This window comes from Chenopodium quinoa, unplaced genomic scaffold (assembly GCF_001683475.1).
Source record: "Chenopodium quinoa cultivar QQ74 unplaced genomic scaffold, ASM168347v1, whole genome shotgun sequence".
Taxonomy (NCBI): domain Eukaryota; kingdom Viridiplantae; phylum Streptophyta; class Magnoliopsida; order Caryophyllales; family Amaranthaceae; genus Chenopodium; species Chenopodium quinoa.
This window is the reverse complement of record NW_018744996.1, coordinates 3,764,296-3,778,704: the sequence shown is the minus strand read 5'-3', so window position 1 is coordinate 3,778,704 and position 14,409 is coordinate 3,764,296. Positions and strand designations below refer to the sequence as shown.

The 14,409-nt window shown below is 37.5% G+C and overlaps 2 protein-coding genes across 2 annotated transcripts; both read right to left on the bottom strand.

Annotated features, from left to right (window-relative positions):
* Positions 1–1,490: 1,490 nt before the first annotated feature.
* LOC110707407 lies at positions 1,491–2,372 on the bottom strand. The gene has a single exon (XM_021885440.1). It carries the CDS (start codon positions 2,370–2,372, stop codon positions 1,491–1,493), a length of 882 nt encoding a protein of 293 aa, XP_021741132.1.
* Positions 2,373–12,823: 10,451 nt separating this feature from the next.
* Positions 12,824–13,776, bottom strand: LOC110707390 (probable calcium-binding protein CML36). Its single transcript, XM_021885423.1, has one exon. The coding sequence runs from the start codon at positions 13,624–13,626 to the stop codon at positions 12,985–12,987; it is 642 nt and encodes a 213-aa protein (XP_021741115.1). The 5' UTR covers positions 13,627–13,776; the 3' UTR covers positions 12,824–12,984.
* Between the last annotated feature and the right edge of the window lie 633 nt (positions 13,777–14,409).

The window sequence follows — 14,409 nt, the reverse complement described above, 5'->3', positions numbered from 1 at the left end:
GCCGGAAAAAAAATTTAAAAAAAAAAAGAAAAAAACCTACCTCGCCCTCACCCACCAGGCCCACCACCGTAAACCACCACCTTAACCCACCTAACCCTAACCCACCAGATCCACCCCCTTAACCCACCACCATAACCCACCACCGTAACCCACTACACCGTAACCCACCAAAACCCTCTAACCCAAACCCTAACCCCCCACGCCTAACCACACCCTTATCCCACCACCGCAATAACCCTCTTTACCCCACCAGACCCACCACCTTAACCCTAACCAACCATCTTCACCTACCAGACCCGAACCCACCCACCAGAACCTACCAACCCGAACCCACCTCACCACCCACCAAAAAAAAACCCCTAACCCGTGACAAAAAAAAAAAAAAAAAAAAAAAAAAAAAAAAAAAAATCAAAACATAAAATGAAAACCAGAAATTCAAAATTAAATAAACAATCTAAAATCAACACAAAATTCAAAATTTAACAAAAACAAATTATACTATACAATTATCTCAAATATTTTAACTTAAATATACAATTATTTCAATAAAAAAGTTATACATTGAAAATTTGAACAAAATAAAACTAGATCTAATTCTAATCAAAATTAAATGTAGATTTGTTTTCGGTGTTGGTGTTGTCGGAGGTTGTTGCGGTGGTGGTGTTCTTGCGCGGCCTTGGTGTTGTCGATGGTTGTTGCGGTGGTGGTGTTCTTGCGCGGTTGGTGTTGTCGGTGGTTGTTGCAAAGAGGAGTGATAAGGAGATCGAGAAGAAAAAGAAAGGAGGAAAAAGGAGGGATGAGAAGAGAAGAAGGAGGGATGAGAAGAGAAGAAGGAGGGTCGAGAAATTAAAGGGAAAGAAGAAGAAGAACAGGCGGCTTTTCCTAGAGGGAAAGAAAGAGAAAGAAGAGAGGAGAGAGGAGAGTATAGGAGAGGAAAGAGAATAGGGGGGTTTCTGTGAGATCCGTCTTTTTAGGATTTAGTTTTTTTTTTTTTTTTATAAAATTCCGTCGAAATATTCCGAAGGATTTGGAATTTTCCTACGGAATTAAACCCGTAGGAAATTAATATATTCCGAGGGATTTATTTTCCCTCGGAATTTACATCTTCCGACGGAAAAATCCGTCGGGAGAAATTTTCCGAGGGAATATTCCGTCAGAAGCAGTAAATTCCGAGGGAAAAAAAAATCCGTCGGAATATTTCCGAGGGATTTTCCGTCGCAACTTAGCTTTTCCGACGGATATTTCTGACAAACCAAAATTACGTCGGAATTTTCGAATTCTCCGACGGAATTTAAGTCCGTCGAAACGATTCCGTCAGAAAACGACCTATTTCTAGAAGTGTAATCTGAATATGATTGTTTAAAACCATATTTTTTCAAGCTGTGGACAATTTCTCGAACCAACACCTAGGTGCCTGTCTTAGCCCGTACAACGATTTCTTCATTCTGCACACTTATCTGAATTGTTTCTCTGAAACCCAGGGGGAACTTTCATGTAAATCTCCTCCTCCAAATCTCCATGAAAAAGGCGTTATGTACATCCATTTGATGCACTTCCCAGTCCTTCACCGCTGCTACAACTAGAAAAGTACAAACTGTTGACATCTTTGCCACGAGAGCAAATGTCTCATTGTAGTCTATGCCTTCCTCTTGATGATTTCCAAGACATACCAATCTAGCTTTTAATCTAATCAGTTTGCCTTTCTCATCTCTCTTCTCAATGTAAACCCACTTGCTTCCAAGCGCTCTATTCCCTTTCGGAAGTGTCTCCAAGGTCCACGTACCTTGATCTTCTAAGGCCTTAATCTCGGATGCCATTGCATCTCTCCACCCTTCATGTCTCATTGCCTCTTGAAAAGTTCTTGGAATTCGCGCCTCTGTTACTGCAGCAATACAGTTTCTATGTTTCGAGGAAAACCGATCATAATTAAGAAAATAGGTTATAGGATAAATAGTACCTGAGGAAGATGATTCCGCGGATGACAACGGTGGAGCTTTATTTTTTGGAATAGTATGCGTAACATAGTCACAAAGTTTTGTCGAAAGGAACTTCACACGCTTCCCTCGCCCCAACATTTCCTCATTCGTTTCATCTTGAGTAGTATGAATTTCATCATTTGGAACCTCATCTTGCTGTACATCAGTATCCTCCGCAACTAAGCTGCGACCTTCATCACTTCCCCGCAACTGGATTGCGGACTGTACTGCTTGTGGATAGTCTGCCCCCCCTACCGAGCTGGTGCTAGCTCTGCTTACGCTCAGCCCTCGATGATGAGGTTGCCTGCTGCAGGCTCTGCTCTCGCCCAACACCTGTTGGACTGCCTTGGTGCTGCTCTCGGCCAGCTCCCGATTGACCCTCGATGGGTGCTCCATCTCCTTTGGCTTCCTAAAATTCATACTCACCTCTTATTTCTTCCTTAACTCCACTATGTGGTATGCCACCCATGTTCCATTGCTCAAATTCATCACCATTGTCTACACTAAACATCTCCTCTCCTAATCCCGACACCAAAGACTCATCCGATTTCTCAACATAAGAAAAAATATGCTTATGAAATTTCACGTCCCTAAACACAAAGTACTCCCTAGTCTCCAAATCAAACAATTGCCACCCCTTTTTTCCAAAAGGGTAACCAAGAAAAATACATTTCCGACCCCGAGACTCAAATTTATCTCCCTTACTTCTTTGATTATGTGCATAACACAAACATCCAAACACACGAATTGACTCATAAGAAGGAATTTCGCCAAACAACATTGGAGTTTTATTGTCAAGTAAAGGACTCGGAGTAAGATTAATCAAATAACAAGCTGTCAAAGCACACTCCCCCAAAACTTAATAGGTAATCTACCTTGAAATCTTAATGCCCGTGCCACATTCAAAATATGTTGATGTTTTCTCTCCACTCTGCCATTCTTTTGAGGAGTACCAACACAAGAAGACTAAAAAATAATCCCATTTTTGACAAAATATTCCCTAAGATGATTAAATTCGGTACCATTATCACTACGAACCACTTTTATTTCTCTATTAAATTGGCGTTTTATCAAAGCAATAAAATTGAGAAAATGAAATTCAACTTCAGTTTTATTGCTAATCAAATAAATCCACACACCCCTAGAATAGTCATCTACTATTGTCAAAAAATATTTTGCACCACACGACAAGGCTACCCTGTAAGGACCCCACAAGTCAATCTGAACTAGATCAAACAAATTACTGGCTTTATTCTTGCTAATAGGAAACCTATCTATAGATTGTTTTGCCCAAGGGCATACATCACACACATTATTATTCCTCCTAATTGAGTTACTCGTAGGCGGAAGTAACTTCAAAACTTTCTCCGACGGATGACCGATGCGTTGATGTCAATGATCTACCACACATTCCACTGCTAGCACCTTCACTTGCGGCACACCTCGAAAAATAAATTCCATTTTCTCGTTCACCCACGCCAATTACCGTCCTTATCAATTGGTCCTGAATAACACAAATTTTGTTAGTAAATTGCATTGTACATCTAGATTCATCACTCAGTTTAGTGACAGAGATTAAATTACATTTTAAATGTGGTACAAACAACTCATTATCAACAACAAGACCACCCTCTAGTGTAACCGAACCCAATTGATTCACGTTCACTATTTGACCATCCGGTAATCCCACTGGATAATTTTGAATTGTTTTAATGTTTCTCATAATCGACAAATCATTTGTTACATGATTAAAGGCTCCGGTATCCACGATCCACGGGACTTTTGTCTTACCTTCTAAGCGAGACTTAGATTTATTACTAAGAAACTCAATGATTTGTTGTGCCTGATCGGATGTCACACCTACAAGGCCTTGTGTGGAGGGAGCCTGATTATTGTTGCTTCCCGCTGCATTGTTCACGCCCCCTTGGATAGCATTTGCACGATGTGCAGTATTTGTAGAAGCATTACTTCGCCCCCCACTAGCATCACGACCACTATTTCTTCCCCACGACCACCTCGTCCTCCTCTACCGGCACCTCTACCTCCTTTACGATTCTCGTCCCACCATTCGGGAAACCCGATCAATTGATAACAACTCTCTTTATCATGACCTTCCCGATTGCAATGAGTACAAAATGGTCTTTCACCATCACCCGAGGTCGACTTAACTCATGAGTCCACCTTAAAAGCCATCACATTCTCCTTTGTCTTTCCATCCCTCGAACGAAGCCTCTCGATGTTTATCACTGCTTGATATGCACTATCCACAAGAAGCAAGGGCATTTGTGCCAACAATTGAGCCCGGATTGCCTCGTATGGATCATCAAGCCCAATCAAAAAATAGTGCAAGTAATCTTCATCACGAATGTCACCTACTTGCATTGCTTTGCAATATTGCATTTGCATTGCCCACAATAACACTTTGGAACTCGGCAGTACCGTAGCAGCTCCGTCCATATTTTGGATAACCGTCCAAAATACTCTGTAACCGACTCTGAGGACGTTTGCTTACACTCTCCCAAAGAATTCTTCAATTGACAGACTCGAGTACCACTTACAACACAATATCGTTGTTGAATATGTACCCATAACTCACTCACGTAATCATAATCTCAGATGGTGGGACGCAAGGAATCATCCAACGTATTACTAATCCAAAAAACAAGCATGGAATTTACAGCTACCAAATGCTTCCTCTTTGGAGAATCGGCTGCAGGCTCCTCAATCGAGCCATCCACAAACCCAAACTTCCACTTAGCAATCAAGGCTCTACGTATAGCCTTAGCCCACTCGTCATAATTCGCCTCGGGTAGCTTGATTGGTGTAATAATTATTCTGGGATGATCACTCGATCCCAGATGATACTCAAGATCGACAGTAGGTGGTGGCGGAACATCATCATCTCCCTTCGCCATTACCAATCACGCTGAAAAAAATAAAATAAAATTGTGGATTCCTAAACCTAGGCTCCTGATATCATGTCAAATTAACTCAATACCTCCCAGTTCTCATTATGCTGAACCGTGTACATATATAGTTTACAATATATTCCTAATTATCTTAGGCTTAGGAATAAGATCAAATCAAATATTAACATAAAGATAACTAAGGACTACTAACAATATTTCCAAATATTATCTTTACATATATAATATTATATCAACACTGTATCATGGGTAAAGATTTGTGTGGGATCGAAAAAGAGGTTAATCCTTCGATTACAATCACATGAATCAGACGAAAATTTTCTTCACGACTACAACAGAACAATAGACCCCCTCGTCGAAGAAGGCTGTAAATCACAGCGATATGAAAGAGGGTATGAAGAATGTACGATTTGCAATAACGATCGTTGCTCTGCTGAAAGGAAGTTTTTATTTGATTCAATTGTCATGTATTTATTAGATATAAATCTCTTTGTAGATGTCGTATGACTTTTTATTTATGAATCAATCTTTATCCAAAAAAAAAAGTATTTTGTGTTACATTTGTCAAATTGGGTTGGTCGGACTAGTTTCGAGTAAAAAATTAAACAGATTTAATATATTAATTGACCTAATTTCAATTTATATATCCTTCATTCTTTTTTGTTCTACTCACAATTACTATTCATTGGATCAAATAAAAAAACTTTGATCATCTATTACGGCTTATATACAAATAAAAATTTATCATATATGTTCTAGTTAGAATTGTTTTAATGTTTATTATCTAAATATCATATTTTCATAATTTGTCTTACACATGTAATTAATGTAATAATTGGCCAAACATGTGAGTTGGAGACCACATAAAATGCAAGTGATAAAAGAATGGAGGGAGTATACTCATATAGAGGGTGCTATCAAATTATCATTCACGGCAACAGCCATAAAAATGATCAATGATTAGAGGGAAATGATCTTTTTAATTTGTCAACTAAAGTCATGATAAATCTACCTACGATGATCCAACGTATATCTGCCAAAAAGACTAAAAGTTATTCATTGAATCATCTTAAAATTTAAATGCAATGGTGTTCAATCATGCACAATTTTTTTAAAAAAGTAAAGATTTTAAACCCATAACCTTGTAGTTAATTAAAAAAAAAAAAAGAGAAAAGAAAAAGAAAGTTAAATCTAATAATTATTCATTATAACTAAAGTCATATTTTGTTCCCCTTAAGTTTAATTAATACATTTATATAAGTTATGAAAAGGTAAAATAAATTCTACTTAAGCTTAATTTGATTACAACTAAACTAAGTTGTGATAAGATTATTTAGATAATTTAAACACTTATAAATAAGTTTAATGTATTAATCAATGAAAAATCAAGTGAATATATACTTCGTATAATGCACTGGTGTGTTTTATTCATCTAATATGCACTTTTATTGTATTTGAATTTATCTAAACTTACCCAGAGAACTTATTTTAATTATATATCGTAATTTAAATTTGGGTTGCCCTTATCAACTCTTATTAAAAGCCTATTTTGTTCTGAATTATCTTATTTGAATTAATTATTTTTCTTAAAGTAAGTAAAAAGGTGAACAAAAGTCTTAAGACACACGATGATCGATATGAGCAATTTGATCGGCTACTTGATTTGACTATCCGAGACATACAGTTTTTTTTACAACAATTTGTAAGAAATTAAAGAGCCATGAACTTTTTGTTTTTCCCTCCTATCAGCTAACCATACATCATCACGTAGACTAATTAAAGAAACCCCAAATTGAATACACATTATATTACTTGATAAGTTAATTTTTATCACTTAAAAAAATTTGGTCATCATTCACATGCACAAACAAATCAATATTGAGCAGATTAAGCCGAAAATGGCAGTAATAATATAGGATCCTCAATTGACTGACGTGAGAACAAAATAGAATTTTGACTGGCTCCCCTGTTTTTATGTTCCTATGATTATTTTTATTTCTAATTAGTCAGCAGTAGTTTGTTTGTTATCATTTTTGTTTTCAATTTTCACAATATTTTTGAAAATCATTAAGTCATTAAAAATTTAAAGGATGAAAATTGCCACTTATACTAAACGGATCCTAAGTTTAATTAGAACCAAATTAAGTTTTCAAAGCAAGTCCCTGGCGCAGTTTGGTTCATTTCGTTTTGTCTGAAATTATTATTTTTTTTTTTTTCTCCTCCTTTTTAGGTGAACTAGTTTGATTTATGTACATTTCAAGTATTCACATAATCACTTTTGCACTACTTTGATAATTGAAATTGGTCAAGTACGAGTAAAACAGAATAGAAAAAGTATTGTATTACTTAAACTATTCAGAACTTATTTTATATTGTTTGAATTTATGTGAACTTATGTAATTTTATCTAAACTTATTACTCAATATAACATATGAAAACAAAAATCAAAATCAACTTAATGGAACATATGAAAACAAAAGTTGAAATCAACACAAAATAGTGTTAAAACCTTAATTCAAGATCACATATAATTTTTCTATATAACTTGGCCATTAATACGAAGTACGGAGTATTAAACAACTAATAGACCATTAATAGTATACGAGTAATAAGAACTATAGTATAAGAACAAATTGGTCTTAAATTAGTTTTACTACTCGTATGTGCTTGTTTGATAAAATATAAGAAATAATGCTCTTAAATAAAAAATTTAAAATAAAAAAAACTAAAAATGCTTAATTTTGTTTAGTTATGTTGATCGATCAAGTTTGTGGGAAGCTAAACTTCTTAGAAACTTCAAATTTTGCCAACCATTCAACAAACTTCTTTTGTTTGTCATGTTTTCGTTTGTCAACGAAATAAACACTAATCAAACTAATTTTCTCTCTACTTGGTTTACACAGGCAAGGCCTTTTGAGAATGAAGAGAGGTTAGAGAACTCGGTACCCCCAAAGAACACCTAGATAGAGGTAAGTCACTACCTCAATTAAGATTGTGAGACGTAAACTTACCAAAGACTTCTACTTAAGATATCGAGTGAAAGGACCAAAGGGCTATAGAACGTAAGTAGCTCATTGGTCTACCCTTTGAGAAGATTGAGATGTTAACAAATAACTCCATATTTCTAAAGAAATCCTTTGAGAAGATTGAGACGTTAGACCTCATAACTTTAAGGTTGTGAGATGTAAACTTACGATAGGTGGAAGGACCAAAGGGCTATAAAATGGAAGTAGCTCATTGGTCAACCTTACGGTCATATACGGAGTACTTCGTATCAAAATACTCCGTATTCTTCGTACATATCACACTTGAATCAGTATGTCGAGGTGGCCAGTGGGCCGGGTTGGACCCAGCCCACCCTAACTCGCACGGCTGGTGGGTCACGTGGGTCCGACCCGGTTTCAATCCGGCACAGCCCGGCACAGCTCGGATTTAATCCGGGTTGTGTTGTGGGTCCAAAATTTTCGACACAACCCATTTCAACCCAGCTCAGTTTAACCCGTTTGATTCGACCCAAATCGCACAACCCGTTTTGACTCATTTAATTCGACACACCTAGCCCGTGAACCCACCTAACCCGACCCACCTGGCACAACCCAGCCCGCACGGCCCACCCGCACGAATGACCCACCCAACCCGCACGAGCCAACCCACCTAACCCGCACGCATGACCCACCCAACCCGCACGCATGACCCACCCAACCCGCACGGCCGGCACAACCCGCACGGCCCGCACAACCCGCACGGCCCGCACAGCCCGCACAATTCGCACGACCCGCACGGCCCGCACGGCCTAACATCCATTTTAAAAAAAAAAACGGCTAGTTTTTTGTATCTAACGGCTAGTTTTTTGTATCTAACGGCTAGTTTTTTAAGTGTATGATCATCCATTCTATTTTTCCTATAAATACCAATTCCATTTCACTCAAATTTCCACACAAATTCAAGCTTTCTTTCTCTCTTACTTAAAAATTCTTATTGTTCTCAAATTCTCAAGTGTTATATAGAGTTATATTTTTGTTAAAAAAAATCTCCTTAATATTATTATTAGTATTCTTAAGATTCTAAAAAAAAAAAGTTCTTCTCCATATTATAATTAGTAATCATACAAAAAAAAATGAGCTCAAGAGGAGGAATGGGAAGGAGTCAAAGTGGTGGTCGAAGTGGTAGCCAAAGGAGTGGTGGTGCAAATTTTTCGTATGAAATTAATACGGAAAATTTAAACCAATTTGTCAATGAATATGGAGATTATGGTTTAGGAGATAGGCAAAATATTCAAACGTCTCCACCACAACATTTCTCCCACGAGTCCCACCAATCATCAAGTTCAACTATGCCACCTCCATCGCAACCAACATCTCAACCTTCATCTCAAGGTAATTTCTAATTAAATTTTTATTGTTATGAATATTTAAAAAAACTATTATTAATGATTATAAAGTTAGTTTAGTTTCCAATTTTCTATGATTTACAATTAGTTAATTACCATGAAAAATGCGTTTAAATAAGTATAATTAAAATATTTAAAATTTAAAAGCTTATTTTCATGAATAGCATTTAAAAATTAATTTTAATAATTTGATTTATGAAAGGTGGTGGCGGTGAAAGTAGAGGTCGAGCACATTTTTCTTGGGTGTGGAAACATTTTGAACGAGTTGAGGTCACACCCCCGGGATGGCAACCTGGTCAACCAAAGAGGTTCACGTGTACATGCCTAGTTTGCAAGGCGCTAGGTGCAAATGTCAAGTCATATAATTGGAAAACGGGAGATGGAACCGGAACCTTGAGTCGGCATTTGCAAAATAAACACGACTTGTTCGAAAATGGCCCCCGTCCTTCGGGGGGTGGCGTCCAAACACAATTGGGTGGATACATGAACCAACCCGGCGGAGGTACACCTTTCATTTATAATAAAGATAGAATGATTGATGAAATGAGTACTTTAGTTATTGCTAATGAATACCCTTTTAGTTACGGTGAAAATGCAAACGTTGAGCATTTTAATAAAGTTGCATTACAACCTGCATTTACTCGTGTCCCCCGAAATACCCTAAGACGTTATACACAAACTTCTTATTATAAGTATAGGAGTGATTTGATTGAATTATTTCGTACTTTTGATGGTCGTGTTAGTTTTACAAGTGATACATGGACTTCTAGTTTTGGCGAACCTTTTCTTTGCATTACTGCTCATTGGGTGGATGATGATTGGTTTATTCAAAAACGTATACTATGTTTTCAAGCTATGGAAGAAAGGCATACCGGTTTTAACATCAAAGTTCGTATTTTGGATTGTTTAAAAGAATTTCACTTGAATAATAAAGTTTTTTCTTTGTCTCTTGATAATGCAACTGCAAACACAAAGTGTATTGACTATTTGAAAAATGACTCCGAGTTGAATTTGTTGTTGGGTGGTAGTCTCTTGCATGTTAGATGTTGTGCTCATATTTTGAATTTGTCTGTTCAAGAGGGTCTCGCTGAGTTGCAACCATTGCTAAACCCAATTAGAACAGTTATAAAATGGATTAGGATTACTCAGTCAGTTAGAAGAAAGTACATAGCTATGTGTAAAGAGAGAGGTCTTAAGAAAAGACAATGGTCTATTGATACCCCTACCCGTTGGAATTCTACTTTCAAGTTGTTGAGTGATGCTATAAAGTATCGTGATATTTTGACCCAACTTTACAATGAGACTCGTGTTGATCCTACTGAGTTAATAACCGAAAGTCATTGGACTAATGCTTCTTTTGTTCGTGATGTTTTAAATGCTTTTGATAGTGCAACTCATATTTTCTCTTATATTTATGAGCCTAACGTTCATTTAGTCATAATTGAGTGTGTTAAAGTTGTTCACACCATCGAAGAGCATATGAAGATTGATGGACTTCGTCCCGTTCTTGATAGCATGAAACGTAAGTGGCATACTTATTTTAGTGAATTTCCAATCATTTATGGAATTGCTGCTATTCTTGACCCCGGTGTCAAAGCTGAAGGTTTGGAAAATCTTTTAGAATTTTATTATACAAGTTTAAGTATCGATTATGATGTTAGTGAATATATTAACAAATGCAAATCTGTTTTGGGAGACCTTTATGATCATTATGCATCTATTTATGGTTTTGATTTGGCAACACCAACTACTACTAGCACTTCCGATTCTAGATTTGGTTTTCTTGATAAAGTTATGAAAAAAAAACACAAAGCATCTACATCATTCTCATCATCATCTTCTTCAACACTTGCTATTAATGATTATTTGTCATATCAACATGAGACCAACAACAACTTTCAAATTATAAAATGGTGGCAAGAACATAAAAAAAGTTTTCCTATATTGGCGAGAATTGCAAAAGATATACTTGCAGTTCCCGCTTCATCTGTTGCTTCCGAGTCTGCTTTTAGTGCAGGTAGAAGAGTGTTAGATGAAAAAAGATCTCGCTTAACTCCGGAAAGCATTCAAATTTGTGTTTGTAAGAAAGATTGGGATCAAGCTGAAAGAAGAACTCAAGGTTTAAAGGAAGACGAAGACGATGAAGATGATCCTGTGATGATATTGGAGTCGTCAACGGATGATGCAGCTTCCGGGGATGATGATGCAACAAACATGGGTGGCTAGAAAAGTCTAAATCAGGTACGCTAAGAACTACGTGGGCTTTGATTCTTTCGGGATACGTAGGCAACTTATTTTTCGAAAATTACAATTTAATTGCAAAATTAAATTTTAGTTTTCTAAAGATAGGTCCAAGCCCCCCCCCCCCAAATTTCAAAAGAAGTACAATATAAGAACTACGCTGGCTTTGATTCCTTATTTTATAATATAAGGATACGTAGGCATCTTAATTAAGAGCAAGCCATCAAATTGTTAATTTTGTAAAAATTAAAACACCACACAACCCACCCGACCCTAACCCACGAACCCACCCGACCCTAACCCACAAACCCACCCGACCCTAACCCACCTAACCCACAAACCCACCCGACCCTAACCCACTAACCCACCCGACCCTAACCCACCTAACCCACCTAACCCACAAACCCACCCGACCCTAACCCACTAACCCACCCTTCGACCCACCCTAACTCACTAACCCACCTTGACCCGTCTAACCCACGAACCTAGCTCGACCCACCCATGACCCGTCTAACCCACAAACCCAGCTCGACCCACCCACGATCCGTCTAACCCACAAACCCAGCTCGACCCACCCACGACTCGTCTAACCCACGAACCTAACCCTGGTGTGTCCAACTTCTCCGACCCAACCCACGACCCGACCCACCCTACCCTACGTGTGTCGTGCCGTGTGTCATGAAACCCCAACCCGCGACCCACCTAACCCTAACCCAGCTCGCACGACTCGCACGGTGGACACCTGTATGTGGCTGTCACATGCTTGACATGTCAGCTAAGTTTAGGCAACTTCGCGGAAAAACACAAGAAAAATAACTTCAAATGAATTAATTTCTAGATAATTTCCCATACGTATGAGATTCAAATTTGAGTTTCTTACAAGGCTAGATTAGCCGTATAAATCTTATCTCGTTTACATCATTATAGCATCTTGTCTACATTACTACGGGAGTACTCTTTTAACAAATTAAAGTCAAGCCTACACATTGCAAGATGAAATAATACTTCAATTCTTCAGAGATTACAACAAATTTTTAGTACTTCGTACAACATTATTGAAATTAATTATTAAGTGTAATTTCGAATTTCGAATAAAATCACAGATTTTATCATCCATTAAGTATAATTTCGAATAAAATCACAGATTTTATCATCGATCATACAAAATGTGACGAGATAATAGCCTAATAAGTACGTAGTAATAACTACTTGTATATAATAATCAAGCTAAATATCAATATTACAAAACAATTATTAATTTAATTAAACTAAGAAAAAAAAAACCAAGATTGAGTAGATAATAAGGAAGATTTCATATCATTTGATTTCAATATGTACGGTAACACATTAAAGCTAATGATCGAACAAATTTCTTAAACATTCAATCTAAACCTTACTTAATAATAGAAAAATCCCTTTTTATCCCTCCCAAAAATAAAAAAATAAAAATTCATCTAGGAATACTCATCATTCGGCTAAAATCCTGAAAACAAACAAATCCATCATTATTAATATCCACACCTTCTATCATACGCCGGCAATCCTCTAACGTACACCGTTCATCCCCCAACGCAACAAACCCCGCGTGCAACTCACTCGCCGATATCTTCCCATCATGATCCGAATCAAAGAAATCAAACGCACCTTTTAGATCTTCTTCATTCGCAGCCGTCGGATCAAGCGCAGATCCAACGGCTTCTAGCTCTTTTAGGCTGATGCACCCGTCTCCGTCCATATCGATATCCTTGATCATTGCTGCCACCTCTTCTTCGCTCAACGACGGCGCGTTTACTCTCACGCGCTTGAAGAGTGAGTGAAGTTCGACTCGAGTGATCTTACCGTCCCCGTCGAGGTCGATCATTTTGAAGGCTTCTTCAGTCCAAGGGTCGGGCCGGAGGGAGATGTCCTCGGATTTGGTTCGGCCCGGTGCTGGGCCCGACCGACGGTGGGTTGAAGAATCGGAGGAGGTTGAGGAAGAGTATGAAGTGGATCCGAATGATGGTGGTTCGGATTTTGTGATTGATGGTGATGATTTGGGTTTTTTTGACCGGAATATTTGTTTTGGGTTCATTGATTTCAGGAGTTGCTTCATTGTTGTGGATTTTGAAGGTGGTTTTTGGTATTGACGGTGGTTCTCGAAGGTGGTTTTTTATGGCGGTTGAAGGAGGATAGAGAAAGGAGGGAGGAGAGAGAAAGGAGGGAGGAGTTTGGGATGAAGGGAAAGAGAAGGGAAGAAGAGGGTGGTTAAGAAGGGGAGGGAGGAAGCCATAGAAGGGGGGGGGGGGGGAGGGAGCTTCCAGGAAGTTTCGTGGGATTCAGACTTTTTAGGGGATAGAGGTTAAATTCACTCTCTAATTTTCTCTTTCTGTACTTACACCAGTATTTCTGTTGTATGGATTTTTTTTTTTTTTTTAAATTTCATTTTTTGGTTTTGTATTATTCTATCTTGATGTGATAGATTTTTTCATATCAGGTGTCCAGGTCCGAGGTGCCACATGGCCTTATTTTTTTTACTTATCTAATCTTATTATAACTTACCTAAATTTAATGTTCAAAGTTTTGTCTTGACAAATATATTGGTCAAACTGATGCATTTGAAAAAAGCGAGAATATCTAGTTTGTTAATGGAGATAAAACTATTTTAAGATGCGTCTTAAAAACCGAAAAAAGTCGAATGGGGCAAATATTAAGGACAGAAGGAGTATAACATTGGTGATGACTGATGAGTGCTATAGTTTCTTAAAACATCATGAAGTATGCCCTCTATTTCAAAGTAAATGTCCATATTGGCTGTCATATTTGTCAACATAAAATTTTGACCGCTAATATCTTTTATTGTTAATATTAATAAATTGTAAAATGTCAATACTCGGAA

Excerpts from the sequence above, each read along its gene's own strand:
- LOC110707390 (XM_021885423.1), bottom strand. The coding sequence starts at position 13,626 with ATGAAGCAACTCCTGAAATCAATGAACCCAAAACAAATATTCCGGTCA.
- LOC110707407 (XM_021885440.1), bottom strand. The coding sequence starts at position 2,372 with ATGGAGCACCCATCGAGGGTCAATCGGGAGCTGGCCGAGAGCAGCACC.